At 37.0% G+C, this 17,797-nt stretch overlaps 1 protein-coding gene across 2 annotated transcripts in view; it reads left to right on the forward strand.

Annotated features, from left to right (window-relative positions):
• Positions 1–17,797, forward strand: part of LOC134527934 (protein dopey-1 homolog) — a 195,259-nt gene that overhangs the window by 105,376 nt on the left and 72,086 nt on the right. For both annotated transcript variants that reach the window (XM_063360975.1, XM_063360976.1), the window contains exons 19-21: positions 3,461–3,668; positions 6,495–6,658; positions 10,842–11,067. In XM_063360975.1, coding sequence (XP_063217045.1) covers positions 3,461–3,668; positions 6,495–6,658; positions 10,842–11,067 — 598 coding nt within the window. The remainder of the gene's footprint in view (positions 1–3,460; positions 3,669–6,494; positions 6,659–10,841; positions 11,068–17,797) is intronic.

Consider the following 17,797-nt stretch of genomic DNA (forward strand, 5'->3'; position numbering starts at 1 on the left):
ATTCACGAAGCAGCACCAATCGGTCCAGAAGAGATCATCCTAGAACACTCTTCTATGTTGTTGCAACAATGGCCGCCTTCGGGTTTGATGTCATCTCCGAATGTTGACAATAGGAACTTTTTTTCCCCTTGGGACTCTTCTTTTCTTAGGAGAACCACTGCTCCCCTGGCTGTTAAACTGCTTACTTGGCTCAACCCCGCTGGCGTTGTGTTGAAGATCTTACTAAATAATCAAAAGACAAGTGCTAGAAGAGAAGGGAGCCCACCTAGGGCACAACAAATTTTTACTATCAACATTAACTAAATTAACAACGGTGTATTAATTTGAAGTACAGTCAAATATGTGTAGGCTTTCACCTGATCACAATCAATAACTAGGGACAAAATTTTATGGTTTTATTTTTAGGCATATTTAATTTTTAAAACAAGAGATTTCGGTATTATTGTATGAATTTTGTTTATTCATAATATAAAGATAGTTGTTATAAAGATAGTTGTTATTGAACAAATATGACACTTAAATGTTTCATGATTCCTAATTCATCAAAACATTGTCATTTTGACTAATTCATGAATGCTTTTTACAGTAAAATAATTTGTAATAAGCAAGTCTAGGACAGAACTACTCGAAACAATAAAATATATCTGCAAAAATGAGTTATTAATAACCGTTGCAAAATAAAATAAATAAGTTAAAAATTTTTTTTACAATCTACTTAGTACATAAATTTTGATACAAACTTCAAGTTAATGAATTACATTTAGTAATTTTAATATATTAATAGATTACTTTTTATTATTTGAGTTAAAGTTTTGAATTAACACACTGATTAATTTCATGTTTTAGCAGAGTTTTGGTGCTTTATGGTGCATTAACTTGCCTTTTGGTGTTATATGATGCACATACATCCTTTTCGGTGTTATTTAGATTTATTTCAATCCACTATATAATCTTGGTTGTATCAATAACATATTGTTTCAAATTTTTATCGAACAAGTTTTTCTTTTCTTTTCAGACTGGCAGAGTTGGTTACATAATGTAAATGTAAATGATAATAGTTAGGGATGGTGATTTTTCGTTTTCGCGAAATAGATGCGAAAATATGCTAAATTATATTTTTTCCGCTATAAAATGCGAAATCTAGACTATTCTGAGATAAATGTGAAATCAAGGTAAAAAACATAGATTCGTCTTCACTCTACACTATTTATTTACCGATTGTATTTCGTTTCAGTTCAGTATCAAAAGAAACCATCATTTTATGGCGTATTCAGCACAAGTATCTTATTGTCACTTCATTCACAACTATTGTTCGTAAATATTGAATGAAGAATGGCCATCCGTGCCTCGCGATTGTAAACAAAGCAAAGAACAACTAGCTGGAAGATTGTCCGTCATCTTGCAGAGTACATGTTTTTAGGCCACCATATTGCGACATCTCTGCTTTGCCGCGCTAACAATTGTTTTAAGTCCCATTTTCTGGCTGTGTTTCACGTGAAAGCCGCGTTCTTGTGTAGCCTGTGGAAGGTAATGTGTTTACAAATACGTGCATACTCGTGAATGTGTTGTATACTGTTATTTCTCTTGGTAAAAATGGGACGGAATGTCATTTCCATTTGTGATCGCATAAATGAATACAAAAGTGAACAGTTCTACGAAAGTGATAAAAATATTTTAATGTGCAATTTATGTAATCGCCGTCTGGAGTGGAAAAATAAAATGTACTTGAAAAGCACATTAAATCTGAGGGACATCAGGCTGCAAAAAAAGATTCACCGAGAAATCGGATGAAGGGAAAAAGTCGGTAGAACGGCAAGCAACATTTTCTGACATGATCGAAAACCAAAAGAAGGCGAAAAAACTTAAAAAAAAAAAAAAAAATTGAAAAAACGAGTTTCATTAACATTATTTGTGCACTCTACATCAACTATGGCCATGAACACAGCTAAAAAATATTTATTGTAATTTTAAGTATTCAATTTATTGCATTCATAAGTGCTAAAATCAATATGTTATTTGAAAACCTGCCAAGATAGGCTAACTTTGTAGTTGTGCTAGATCTTTATTTCTGTGGTTGTTAATAATTAATATGTGTATTATTTAATGGTTTTTTAAAAATATACTTTTCTTCAGTAATGTAAAATGAGTGAATTGGCTAAATCTTGTTTTTAAAAATGCTACAAAATGCTCAAATTCAAATTCAAAATGCTAAATGTTATTATTTTAATTGCTATAACTCACCATCTCTAATAATTGTGCATTCTGTATATTGAGAAGGAAAACCTTTCGTAGTCAGTTTTGCAAATTATGTACTTCTGTGAAATATTGTAATACATAAATCTGTTATCTTGCCAATAGACCAATGAGACAGAAACAATATGTAAGATAGGACAGGAAAAAGGAGAAAACTCAAGAAAATTGGATAAAGTAAGTGTGTGATAGATAACTCTTGTATCTTTTCAGGCGATGAAGTGTGAATATCAGATGAAATAATAAGCTTTAAAATAGTTTTATGGTGCAGATGGAGTTGCTATAGTATGTGTACATTAAAGAAATTTGTCAATTTTCCCTTTTTTCTCTGTACACTATTAATGCTGATGGATGTATGTAGTATGCACGATACATGTCAGCCTTAAATATTCACTACTGTTCAACCCCATTTGTACTCTGTCTCTATATATATTCTACGATTATTACCCAGCATGTTTCCTTCCTAATGTTTCTTGGTAATGGAATTTTATCACAAACATGAAACAAAAGGAAAATGTACACTTGGTAGAAAATAAATATATTTGGGCTCATATTTATATTTTTTTATGTTTATTTAGTTTCTTGTCTTTTAAAATTGTCTTCACATAGTAATGAATTCAGTTTGTGTGAAAATTATTTTTTTCCTTTTTTCACAAATCATAATACTTTTCCTTATACATTGAACATTCAGGAACATGGCCTTGTCAGATTTGTGATTTTGCCAAATCATCAAATGAGAAATAGTTATAATGGGAATACCAAACATGAAATTTGAAATGTAACTTGCTAGAAAACAGGGAACAATGTACTAAAATTAAAACCAAAGTAACAATGAAACTCTAGAGTGAATTAAAAATCCTGGCAGTGCAGTAAGGCCAACAGGCAGCTAATGCCAACAGCCTTAATCCACCAAAAAAAAAAAAGTCTGAATGCGAGCGACTCGATTGGTGTCGGATTACACAATGTGGCGAACCATAGAATGAGAATGCCTTGGTAAAGACTTTCACAGTAGTATGTTGTGTGCCAAATGAATGGTACAGTAAATCCCTGTTATAAAGTTGGAAAACTTACCAAAAGGATAAAAATGGTATGTATTAATAGGTCAAGTGCTAAATTTTTTAAAATTAGTGTGCAGGAAATTTTCTTGCTTGGGTTTCACAGTTATTACTTGACTGGGTTGTTTGAAAGTGGGTTGTGATGACGTGGGCAGGCTGCTGCTGTCGCTGCTGATGCTGGAGCATCAGGTGAATGCGCAGAAGGGCGACGCGGACGCTGTGCCGACGGGCGCTGGCAAGGAAACGCAGGCCGCGGCAGGCGCGAAGTCTCCCTCGTCTTCGTTCCAGTTGAAGTATGTGGCCGGGCTGCCCATCCCGCAGCAGCCCATGTTCCTGGCCGCCATCCTCAGCGCCCTCAGGCAGGTGAGTTTCCACGCCGTCATCTTGAAACTGAGTTGCATGACTTAGGAACATGCAATCGAAAGTTATTGAAGTGAAACCTCTTTGTAGTCAAAAGGGTAAGTCAAGGTGGTGATGTCGCTAGAGCTTAGTTCAAAGTGTTACAGGAAACATAATGTTCAGGAAAAGAGTAGTGTAACTGTGTTGCTTTTTGGTGCCCTTTCATTTCTTTGGTGACACCAAAGGGTGTCAAGAGAATAATTTGGCTTAGACTCCTCCCTATCATGTAATGGAAAACTTTTCTAACCCACTTCATTAAGACTGTAAACATGTCGCGTGCCCGCACCATTATTGAAGTGTACCGGCGTCAGTTCCTCCACTGCCATGTCTTACGTGTGCACTGGATCTTCCCAGAGCCTGGAGGTCAGCAACCAGAGTTTTGGAAGGGCCGAGCCAAAGTGCACCTACCTCCGCCGAAACCCTTCATCCTTCCTTCGCACTTGCACTATGCAGCCCCCTCCGACTAGGACGGTATATAAGGCCGTTCCCAAGCAGCCACTTCTGCGCTCATGTTGCCTGCCCCTGATGCCTTGCACCGCCTCCGCCAGTAGCCGCCTTCAGACACCGACGTCATCACAGTTGAGAGCTAGGGGAAGTTTGGTCACTATAGGAAGTACAGTACAACCCTGTTATAACATTCTCCAAGTGACCAACTTAAAAAAATGTTATAAGCATGAAAATGTTATAAGCAGGAAATCATAAAATTACATCTTCACTTTGTATAAATTACGCGTGGATTGATTAAATTAAAGAGTATAGGAAAACAACACAAAGTACAGGAGTAATACACTAAGTACAGCAATAGAGTGGAAAATTGGTTAATTTTATTTATAGATAATACCTAATAATATGCTAAAGAAAAAAATGTTTTGTACGATACAGTTCAGAGTCGAAACAGAAATATTCAACTCTTTTGCAATCGCAACACGCGTTTTGTTGGGGTTCCTGTCCACTTGGTTAATAAACTGAATTTTTTCAGCTACAGAATATGATTTTCGCTTATATTTATCGGCCATCATAGTCGTACAATAACCTGAATAAAATTTCAATACAGCGTATTTTAATCACGCGACCGTGACTACAATAAGTAAGTGAAAAAAAATAATTACGGTAAAGGTTAACCACAAACAAAAGCCTGAATATATCCATAGAACATTTAACCATTTCAAGGTGTTAAAACTTTGAAACAAAAACCAGCACCATAAAATACAGTAGCACTGTTTCCGACCATGTATCAGTGCACAAAATGTGCATCATAAGTATAACGGAACAAGTCATAGGTTAACGAGCGCGAACAGGACGCCATATTGATAGTCGATTCGGTGCAAGTTGTGGAGTGCGTGTGTACCACGTCTATGTTGAACTACAGAAATGTAAACATCTGATGTTTGTATATGCGTGCTGTATTTTCTAGCTATGGTTTTGCTCTAAATTATGACTTTGAAGGAAGGGATACTGAAAATTGTGGCAGTTATCAAAGCAAATTTGAACGTTAAAGGCGGGAATGTAGAAATTTTAATATTGTTACAGGCACGAAATTAAAGCATTGTGATAAATGGAGAAATGACGGGACCATGAAATTATGGTGTTATAGGCGAGAAAATGTTACAAACGGGAATGTTATAACCGGGTTGTACTGTACTTACAAAGCCAGCGGGAGGCAGGTTGAGTATTACGATTTGAAATCTCCTGTCACTAGCTTCACACCGGCCACTGTTCGATAAGGAAATAACCTGTTCCTCTACTTACTTCAAGCTCTCTCTCTCCCAACTAGACTCTTCGCCGGTGCCATACCGACCCTGAAGGAAGGGACAGGCAACACTGCTTGGTGACCTGGGTTCATCCCTCACACCCTGCCTTTTTCCTTGCCGACACATCTGTGGGGTGGGTTCTCAGTCGCTGGAGTACAGCGAAACTGGTTCTCCAGCAAAATACAGCCCTGACATAACCTGTAATTGTGCTCTTATTAGAAATAACATTAAAGCCCCTCAAATTGTTAACTTGTGTGCCATATTTTAGCTATCATGTTAAATGTCGAAAACACAATAGTACTACCTGCAACACCATTAGTGAACTGGCGTTTAACCAGTCAGTTTTGATTTTTACAGGCACATACTTATTTCCGAACTACTATGTTAAATCTGACTTAACTAGGTATAAATGTCTTCTCAAAATTTACGTGGCCAGATGTAGCAAAAAAAAAATCTCCACATAAATAACTCAAAATATTACGAATATTGTGTGGAAATGTTGTCACCCCCGATGAGAAAATCTTATGTGATCCCAAAATTTTTCCAGACTTTAGAGATTCCGCACAGCCGTATTCGTAAACGACTGATATTAATTTTTTTGAAGTGTTAGTATTTGAAATTGAATCTCATACGAATAATAAACTATTTGGTTCGATATTCGAAAATTCTAATATTCACACAGGTCTATTGAATTATGACTGCCCGGTTTGTCTGCTGTGCTGCTGGCGGTTTTAGTTCGCTCAGAGTTTATAATTTCTGTCGGTTGTCATTTCAGTAGTGTATTTTGTGTTTTCTAGTGGAATACATTTCACATTTCAAATTTCACATTTTTTTCCCATTAAAAGTACATTGACGTTCAATAATCCGGCATAGGAGTGGTTCCAAACGTGCTGTATTAAAAAATTTTCACGGTAGCTTTTAAAGCTTGTAGAGAATAAATTCCTTTGACTTTCAGTTTCCTTCAATTCCTGGTATTTAAGAACATGTTGAATACATGTTTAACTTCATGGTTGTAGATTTACAATGTCATGTTTTACAGGAACATATGAGGCACATGCATCAGCATTGGACAACTCTTGTGGCATCTGCACTGCCGTTCATGGGCCAGTCTCTGATGCACGTTGTGATGAGCGTTATTAATCAGCTGTGTTCCAACCTGGAGAAGCTGGCTTCTTTCTACAGCAAGAGCTGTGACACAGCCAGGTAACACATAAGTAGAGACAAGATTTATTTGTTTGGTTTTTTTTTTTTACAATATTTAATTTTTAGAATGAAAGATTTAGGTGTTATCAGTTTTGTTTTTAATACGGTACTGTTTATTAACAAAGATAATGCAAATATTCAACAGAATGCTATATGTTTTCCAAAAGTTTTTTATGTCATAACATTTTTTTTGTGTGATATTAAAATTATCTTTTGTTAAACGTTAGATTACACTAAGAGATTTACAAAGACAATATCATAGGATCGGTTAAGCGTACTATCACAGCTGTAGTCAATCCTAAAAAAAAATTAAATTCTACTAAATGACTTCACAGGGAAAACAATTTGTAGTAGCCAGTCACTATATTAAGTTTAGGCATTCCATTAAATTATGTACTACAGTAAAACCCCGTTGTTACGACCTCTTCTCTATTATGACCCCTTTGTGAAATTTTTTTTAGTTATATACATGTGATTCTTCAGTTACTCGATTCTTTGATTCTACAGATTCTATCTGGAATCGGAACCGTCAATTATGTAGCTGTAAGGAGGAATTGTACCATATAAGAACTGTTCCATATTTATAATGATAGTGTTATAAGAACTGCCGATAACTTGGATGTAAAATAAATTCACATAAATTGATTCTTGCCACAATTGCCTAATTTCCAGCCAGTAAGCTGACAATGTTCACGCAACTCGCCTAGCACTAATATACTAAAAATGCGGTAAATTATTTTAAGGTTAGATCACAACGGCAATACCCTATATTTATCGGTTACACTGTACTAACAAAGTTAAATAATTGTATTTGCAGGGAAATCAATGTAAACTCATTTCAATATAACAGCTTTATTTAAAAAAAAATACAAAATTATTGTAACTTTTCTCTCGTTAAAATAATAACTCGTTAAAATAATATCTTTCATTTCCAAAGTCGATAAGCAACTATGACGCCATGTTGAAAAAATAATTTTACACTGGCTGGCCAACCGTGTTATTTTTAAACATTTTAGTTTTATTGTTTTTAGTCTTTCGTATTCTAAAGCTAATTCCACGTTATATTTCTGGTGCTTTTACGTAAATATTGTTCGATTAAAAGAAATTATCTGAAAGTTGGATTTACACTAATACAAAGTCATTAAATTGAATGCCAAAGATTTATTTTGTGAATAACATGTTGCTTCGCGTGTGTGAAAAATGTTTTGTTCAAAGTGCACTGTTTTCATGTTTCTTGAATGTTTCATTTGCCTTTACCACGATAACCTGCGGTATTAAATCTATTGTGAATTTGAATCATGTTAAACAGAAAATATCTCATAATCAGTTAAAACATTCATGAACGTAAATCAATTAAAACAACACAATCAGGACTGTTAAAGATCATGGCAGGAGAGAGAGAACACAAAATCAGGGATTTTGATCAGTTTCAATTATGTATTTCACAATTGTTGCAAGCTTTTCAAATGTAAATTTTCAGAAAATGTATGTATATTTAGACTCCTTAGTTTTATTCTTTATGTTAACCTCCTACTTGAATTTCCATAATTTCATTCAGGATGGAAGATTGGGAATTAGAATTGGAATCAAACCTGGAATTGAGGGAAATTGTGGAATCTAATTCAAAATCAAAGAATTGTGGAACCAACCCATCCCGAAATTTTTATTTTATTTTGAAAAGTTAACAATTTTTAAGGAAAAATGCTGAAAAATAATTTGAAGAGCGCTTCACTGCTTTTCTCTTGGCGAGAATGGTACTACACATGGCACAGTAGACACTCCTCTCTTGCCAATCTTCTTCTTGTTCATACCACAGGTAACAGTTCCATCGCGCCAGCATGTCTTCCAGCCTTACAGCTGGTCGCCCGGTGCCCGGCAGCTAACCATTGTGATATTGCTTGATACTTGGTATTGACACACTACTCTCTCTGTTCTGTTATTATTACTTGAATTTTCGCGATTTTGGGTCTTTCTTAGTTTTCGTTACTTTTTGTTGATGACTCATTACTTTTAACTCTGATTCAGTAACTTTTTTTAGTTTGATTTGGTTAACAATTATGGGCAAAACTCTTATTTTTTGGGATTCGATTTGGTTGGGCTTTAGTCTATATTGTGGTGGTGTGCCATACTTTGGTAAACATTTTATGCATCTTTTTTTTTTGTTGAATTTAAATTTCTGCAGATTATTTTTTATGTTACCTTTTATTTACGTTTATTTGATGCAGGCTGATTTTATTTAATTGTATATGTTTTATTTATTTGTTTGGACTTATAGTTTATTATTCTGGTAAATTTAGTTGTGAGATTTGGTCAGGTTGGCTACATGAGCGCACAAGTACCAGAACATTCCAAAAACTTTGATAGTTTAATTTATAATTTTAGCTTAATTTGAAGTAATTTTTATTGCATAAGTTTGAGGTATTTTAAACTTATATTTAAAGTTCTTCATAAAAGGACATCCTGGGTTTCCATTATAGTGATTTGGTGTGTGTTGAGTAAAGAAAAACAGTGACTATTTTCTTTGGCACATGAATAGCAGTGTGCGCGGAATGTGACACGAGGCAGCAGACTGAGCCAGTCGCCGGCCAGGCCTGCATGAAGCGAGACTGCACATACGGATTTTTCGCAAACCATATAACGTAAATAGTGAGCTTGGAAAATGTACGAAGGAATTTACGGAGCCTGTAAGACCGTATTTTGGCACGTGAAGTGTTTTGAATGTTTTAACTGTTTTAAAACAAAAGGCATTATTTACGAGTGCATGAGAAGTCTTGTGATCAGGCATGCTAAGAGTCAAATCAGCGATAAGTGGATTTGCAATCTGCTGGTAATGGAGGTTGTCTTTGTCGTGAATGATCTGCTGTTGAACCCATCTTCGAGATGTATCCTTTTGTGGACCCCTACTTTTCAAACTTGATTTTAGTATAAAATGTGCGACGATTATGCGATAAAACACGGTACAACTCAGAACAAAATTGTGAACGGTCATGAAATCATTGAAGGAAATGGAGCCTAGTATGGTGATAAAAAACTTTATTTTTATTAATCTTCTTATCCAGTAAATTTTTGCTGTTACTATGAATTGTTAATTAAAATCTAAAAATATGTACATATAGTATACTGTATGTATGCTTACCTTTACTCTATACAGAATGTAAATATGGGACTTGAATGTTAATTATTCTATTTAGATATGCTCCAGACACTCTTAATGAATTATTATGTGTATATCAGTGTATGGATGTTTAGGTATTATAATATCACAGTTCTCTGAGCAAAAAATATTTTTTCATACTTTTGCTACATAATACACTTCCACACATTTTACAATATTTTCATTTAACCCCTTGAATAGTGTAAAAATGTGATTCTACTGTTTTAAGGTTAATTATTTGAGACTATGAATTGTAAATACATATTTCAAGGCCAATCTTTGACTGCTCCTGGTAAAAGGTCTTGCAAGTGATAATAATTATGATAACTCAATAAAACTTTCTACACTTATTTTATGCTTGGTGAATATCTATTGAATATATTTCTGACTGAATAACAAATGCAAGAGAGGTATTGTGTTACAATTGTCAGAAATAGTCCTTAAAAAAATAAAATTCAAAAATTTAAAAAAACATTTATAAGCTTCCAGTGTCAGACAGATCTTTAAGGGGCCCGCCTATCTGGTCACACAGACGATGCACAGAGCTTCAGAAAAAACAACGCGATTTCAAAACTACTCAAGATATCCTAGGGGGTTATGTTTATGAAAAGCATTTAAGAGTTCGCTGAGGCCCGAAAAGTACTTTTAATTTTGGATCATGTTTTTTAACTGTATTTCTAGAAGAGTTAAAATGGCTAAAATGCATGTTTTCAGAGTAATTTTTAGGCGTAAAACAACCAGTACAGATTATTAAAAGCACTTAAGGGACTTGCATTACACCTTTATCTTCATTTCTCCGCCATATAATGTTGCGGTCACCGATAAAATTTCACGGTTATCCTGTGACGACGAGAAGACTGCGCGCCAATTCAGAGACTTTCGCTTAGAGGCGACACCGCGCTAGAAATACCATCAAGCGTTGCGCTTATCATCCCGCCTCACTAACACACATACACCCCTGATGAGGCGGGCCCCTTTAAGAGAGTAGCAGCATCACCAGTCAGTTGGCAGTGCGAATTTGTTCCACAGCACGATGCAGATGTGCTGCCTGCCGCCGGACTACTCGGTGACGCAGCTGGAGGCGCTGACGCTGCTGTGTCATTACTGCCTCCTGGACAGCACGCAGCAGGTGTCGCATGCCTTCAGCCAGCAGCTGCTGGCGGGGGCTGCCTCCATCCAGTTCGGGGTGCCGGGAGCCAACCCGGGACAGATATTCAACAACCTCATCCACGTATTCATGCCATCGCCGCAGCAGGTGACCTCAATTCCATGTGATTTGTACTTTTACAGGGCGGATTCGGGACCATCGCCTTGCTGGATTACTGATTATCGATAGTCAATATATTGTTAACAGGAATACAAAAAAAAAAATACACTGCGGGCATTAGTATTTAAAACAAATTGTAGTAAGCTGCTCGATAGTAAGAAAAATAAGGAAAGTTTTGGTCTTGTTGGGAAAAAAAACTACGGTAATTTACCAGTGAAATTTGAAATGTAACCTGCTAGAAAACAGGAAATGCTGCTCTGAAGTGAAAACTGACAGTAGCGATAAACTCTGAGCGAACTAATGAATGCTGGCAGTGCTGTGATGCAACCTGACGTACGAGGAAAACAGCTGGAATCAACCCGAAAAATCTGAACGCAAGCAGCTTAATTGTTGCTGGATTACAGAATGGGCCAGACAATGAACTGTCTGATTAGAAACCTTTTGCTGAACATTTATCAGATTGCCATTATTCATTTTCATTTTTTTTACAATATTAATTTATGGTGTGAAAGTTAAGTTAAGAAAATTGATTACTACATCTGATTTGGATATTTCAAAGACACATTTTAAACTTACATTACGATTAGAAACCTTTTTCATGATAAATATAATCACCATCATTTGACTTTTCAGAATTTTGTCAGGAAAATGTGATTTTTTAAAAAAATGTTGCATTGGATAACAATTGCCAAATAAAATAAAATTCTAGACCATACAATAAAATAATAACTAGCTATTGTAAAGCTTATAACCATTTTATTACTGTCAGTTTTGATTTAAATTATTGCTACACAAAGAAAATTTAATGGATTCAACTTTGGGTGCTTGATTAGGTGCTTTATCACCACATTGTGTGACTCTTCCTGAATCTCATTCAGATTGATTTTCTACGCTTCCAACCTGCTGCCTGTATTTGAATCCAATCTTCGGGCTAACTGTCGTTAACTTACCTTTTAGGGAGAGCCAGAAATATTAGCTCATAAACTTGTTAAAGGAGATAGACAGTGTCCACAAATAAGACATGGGCAGGCATTCTCTTGCTGTAGGGTACTCACACTGGTTGGCAAGTGGTTTGTAGAAACACTCACCAATGATGATGTTGCACAGGGTTTATTATGAGTTGACACTGTTGCGACAGCCTCTCCATATACATACTGGTCCAGAATCGACATACTTAGACTACTCTCGTATGGTGCCATTTTGTGACAGGCGGTCAACAACGGCTTTTATCTATGCAGATACTACTCAGTGGTCTGGCTCCCGGTTGCTAGTCCTCCGATCTCGTGCGGTGCGGGGTAGGCCTGTGCGAATAGTGTTTTTTGGATGCGAAGTGAATATCGAATCGAATACTAAAAATATTCGCGAAGCCGAATTGAATTGCCAATATATTTCTTGACAAGGCAATATTATACTTAAATTATTAAATACTGGATTAATAGTAACAAAGCAAAGTAATAAGCAAAAAATTGAATTCTAAAAATTACAATGAATAAAGCAAAACATTTTTTTATGCAGTTACATTAGAACTACAGTAGAACCCCGATTTTGCGAACACGGATTTAACAAAAACAGCGATTTAACGTAAAGGTTTTCAGGAACCATCAAAAAACACCAATTTATTAAAATAATAATATAGATTTCCAAAAAATGAAAGTAAATTATAACGGAAACTTATTAAAACATACACTCTGTGGTGTCAGTAATAGAATGGAAGTACTATATTTTAATATGTGCCTTTGCATCATCTGTCCAAACACGAAAAAAATAAAAAAAAATGGTTCAAATTGATTAAAATCTCCGGGCGCTGTAACTGAATTGCGTAGATGCGTGCCATTGCGCGCGCCTGGATAGATAGACTGTCCGCGACACATGACGTCATGAAGGGTTTCTTTGTCCGCATCCCCCCCTCCCCCTCTCTTATTCCTGACGTGACTCACTACGTTATCTTCCAATCAAGCCCGCATAGTAACAGTGCTAGCCAATAATCACACGTTTCCAAATACTCCCTTTCCCATCCTCCAGTTTTTTTCAACTTGTGACCACGTCACACCAATACGCCATTATTATTATTCTCAGTAGAGGTGTAAAAGTAACGAAAAAAAGTGTACCCGTAATTATTCGTTACTATACCAATTAGTACTCGTTACTATTGTATCGTTACTCGTTACTTCTGATACCGCATAACATGCTATGTTATGTTGCAGTAACGAATCGAGTCGTATTGCGTACGCGTACTGTACGCCGCGTACGTTATGACGTCGCGTAAATAATAATAAATAGAATATAAACAATTAACAATATTTGATAATAAACAGTTTTTGTTAACCAAGAAACAATTAAATCTCATTAGAGCGGCTTTTTAATATTATCTCTTGTAAGATAAGAACAAAAAACGTGAAAATACGCGATAGTAAAAAACAAAAACATACAGTAGAACCCGTTTATAGTGAACCCGCCTATAATGAATTCCCGTTTATTGTGAATTACCGTCTCGGTCCCGGCAAAATGATGTGAGGTTATGTATTAATTTATTGGATATAGCGCACAACTTTTGTCAATGTTGATACGTTTTCCCGTGTACCACGAACAAATTTTGCCTACATAATGCACATTTATCTCAAATATTTTCATATAATTACAAGTATTTTCACATAACGTCTATTTTAGATCACATTAACGTTTTTCTCCGCAATATGCTACTCGATTGTCCACTGTTCATATTATAAACAAGTTGTAATCGAGTGGCCTCGGTAGGCTACGTGTAGCCAGAAATGGTGCTCAGTTTGGTGAAAATAAAATAGTTTTCCCTGCATAGTTAAAGAATGGGCGAACGCGTGTACATTTAATAAGTTATCAAAATTAAACATAAATTACCGCCACACAAATACGTATGTACATTATAGCAACAAATTCAAAAATTTTCGTCTCATTTTTATCGTTCACGTTTTGGACATTTTGATCGAGTAAGGTTCGTAAGACTACCACTAGATAGAACTCTGTGGACTAATTTTTTCCATAGAAAGTAAGAAATTTTCGTTCCAGCTTTAGCAACTGCGATACTAAATGATACGTAGTGATCTTTGATGCGCCAGACTCGTTATTTTTCGTTTATTTACTTTTGACGGTAAAAAGAATTTCGTGTTATTAAGCTGCAAATGTGCTTCAATAAGAAATACGTACATAAAAATGGGTGAAAAACGCGTTAAAAAACGTAAGGCATTATCTGTGCGAGATAAACTGGACATTGTTAAAAAGGTAGACTCCAACCCCACTGTCCCGCACGTGTTAATATCAAAGGAACTGGGAATTGCAACATCCACATTAAATACTATATTAAACAAGCTGAACAATCTTCTTTCTCAAGCTGCGAATACGTCACAGAGTATTAAACGCCTGAAAAAAGGAAAATACGCCGATGTCGAAGAACCATTAATAGAAAGTTTGTACATGTGTAGTGTATTAAAAATATCTGCATTTGCTCATAAAACTGTTGCTTTGAGTATTTTCATTCGTTCTTTTCTTGGCTTAGGCCTATGCGTAGTTAAGATTATGCTTTTGAGTATGTATTGCCAATATAAAAGTTTTCCCAGATATAAAGTTTCCCCTCTATAGTGAACATATAAACTACTCCCTTCAGATTCATTATAACAGGGTTCTACTGTACATATTTCTAATTTGTAAAAAATACTTTCTTACGTTGTTTCTGTTCCAATCTCAAACTTTGTCTACACACACAATACCTTTAATAAACAGTAAAAAACTTGGACGACGATTTACCAAATTATACTTTACTTAATAAACAAACATCGTTCTTTGTAACGTAAATTCATCGAAAATGCGCGCGCATGCGTAAAACATACGAAAAATGCGAGTAACGAGATGCAGCCGTGTGTAACGTTTCGTTACTCGGTACTAGATGGCGCACCCGTTACTCAGTACTGAATACATACGGTTTGCTACAGCTCTAATTCTCAGTAAGAGATTTGTGCGCGGTGTTTAGTTTTTGGAATACATGTTTTATAAGTGCTGTTCGGACTTCGATTTTTTTGCTTTTCTTCTTGGATTTTGACTACAGATTGCGATTGGAAAATACTACACTGCCTGTTGACGACCTGCTTAGCTTTTTTATTGGTGCATGACTTTATTTACTGCTTTTGGATATCAGCTTTGTTACTTTTTTTGACGATTCGTTTATGTTACTGGTATTACGGGCGGTGAAGCTTTTATTTTTTTCCGCTAAGCTCGCGTCTATTGGCTGGCTGCTGATGGAAGGTCACGAGTCAGAACAGAGAGATCCAGCCGGCGGCTACGACGCGTCGTAACAACAGCTGACCGAGTATAATTAATTATCTTTCTCCGCGTACGGCGCGCCAGTCTGAGATAGCACGACAGCACAAGATATAGGCGTCGACCCTGTCTACGATATGGAAACGTAGGGACGCGATTATGAGTGCGGGGGTCATGGAAAATCGGTAAATCGGATTTAACGAAACATCGATTTAGAGTAAACATTTTCCGTAACCATAGCACTTCGTTAAATCGGGGTTCTACTGTACAAGTGTGCTTTGTTTTTTAGGCAATTAAGTAAAAAAAAATATGATGTGCCCCTCTCATCAGTAACTATTCTAGCATAATCTAATCATTCCAATAATTGAAACCATTTTATTGTATTATAAATAAAGCTAACCTAACTGTTCAAATGGTTAACTGTAAGTATTGCAGTGTTGTTTCACAGAATCATCAAATATGTTAAGAGGTATTTAACAATACCTTTTTTTATTTATATTTAATTGTTTTCAGAAGAACGTATTATATTCTATAAAATTATCCATTTTAAATTAAACGATACGTCTCTGTATCTTATGATGTTATACTATAAAATGTTTCATTATTTGCATTTCTTAGTCGCAAATGGTAATGAACACAAAAAAAAAAAGTTTTATTTTTTTTGGCACAATCTTGTTTTGAAAGGCAGAAGGATTATTGAAACCTCTAAATAAAGTGCGGTCATGTTCTCACAATATCATTTGCGTCTTTACTCCTAAAATTAAACAATTATATTTTATAGTTAGGTTCAAACAGATATTTACATATAAAAAGAAAGATTATATAATTTCAAAAGTATTGAATACTTAGTGTACTGTAGGATAATACTTCCGTGAAAAACAAAAAGCAGATGTATGCTAATAGACATAATCTTATATATAAAATTCTCGTGTCACAGTTTTCGTTGCCATACTCCTCCGAAACGGCTTGACCGATTTTGATGAAATTTTTTGTGCTTATCCGGTATCTATGAGAATCGGCCAACATCTATTTTTCATCCCCCTAAATGTTAGGGGTAGTCCACCCCTAAATTTTTTTTTTTTATTTCCAGTTTTTGGTAGGAAATCACCATGGCAACGGCTGTTGCTTTGTTGATGCTTCATTCGTCTCTATGGCAACGGCTATTTCATTGTTAGTGCAGTCCTCATCACCGTTGAAATTTTGCAAGTGGTAGTGGGAGGGGGAGGTGTGGTGGTAGTGGGAGGGGGAGGTGTGGTGGTAGTGGGGGGTGGAGGGGGAGGTGTGGTGGTAGTGGGAAGGGGAGGTGTGGCAGGAGTGGGAGGGGGAGGTGTGGTGGTAGTGGGGGGTGGAGGGGGAGGTGTGGTGGTAGTGGGAAGGGGAGGTGTGGCGGGAGTGGGAGGGGGAGGTGTGGCGGTAGTGGGCAGGGGAAAGGGGAGGGTGGGAGAGGGACCGCCGACGCCGAGCAGATTTTTTCGCGAAATATGCCTGCCCCTAATGTTCCTTATGTTACGCAGGATGACATTTTCCGAAAATTAGATCTAATGGGTGGTTAAAACCAGGCAACAGTGGGTACTTTGTCTGCATGAGAACAGTATTTTGCATTGTTCATGCCTTCTGCGTCTCCATGGCAACGGGCATCGCGCGGCAGTGGCGTACCCACAACGAGGGGCATGTATTATGAGCGGCGCAAGAGTGATCTGCCTGTAGACTGCCGTAGCGAAGTACGGGTACATCAGTTGTACGTTGCGTGCACGAGTCGGGTAACCATCGGTGCTATTCATTTTCTCTCCGGTACATTATACAGCATTGTAATAAATTTTCACTGAATTTTTTTTTTATTTACCATTACTATAAATGGGAGATGTGGCTTAATTTTTTTCCATTAGTACCTATAGCCGTGCGAAGCCGGGTCGGGCAGCTAGTTTTCTTTATACAATTTGTTTGGCCTTGGGTAGTGTTGTCGCGTGGCTGGCTCTTCTCGGGCTCCTCCAGAATGGCCTTAAGCGCCAATCTTTAGTTTGCTGCCTGGGTGAGAAGGGATCGGCCTGACTGGCGCGAGTAACTTCTGGCTGGAGGTTCCTAAGAGGGTTAGGTAGGATTCTCCCCCACCTTGGGATGCCCTGAAAGTGGCTCCCAGTGTCCCTCGTCGAATGCCTACTTACGGGCTGCGGCTGGTTTGGCTCTGCGGTCTCCCAGTAGTAGGGCTGACCTGCTTGCTGGCTGGCTGGCTGGCTGGCGGGCGGTTGGCTGGCTGGCTTGCTGGCAGGCGGGCGGCTGGCTGGCTGGCTGGCTGGCTGGCTGGCTGGCTGGCTGGCGGGCGGTTGGCTGGCTGGCTGGCAGGCGGGCGGCTGGCTGGCTGGCGGCGGGATAGGTCCCCGTGTAGCTCCCTCACCCCGAAAGGACACTCTCAGATATGCGGTACGAGATTTAT

Source organism: Bacillus rossius, chromosome 1, assembly GCF_032445375.1.
Source record: "Bacillus rossius redtenbacheri isolate Brsri chromosome 1, Brsri_v3, whole genome shotgun sequence".
Classification (NCBI taxonomy): Eukaryota; Metazoa; Arthropoda; class Insecta; order Phasmatodea; family Bacillidae; genus Bacillus; species Bacillus rossius.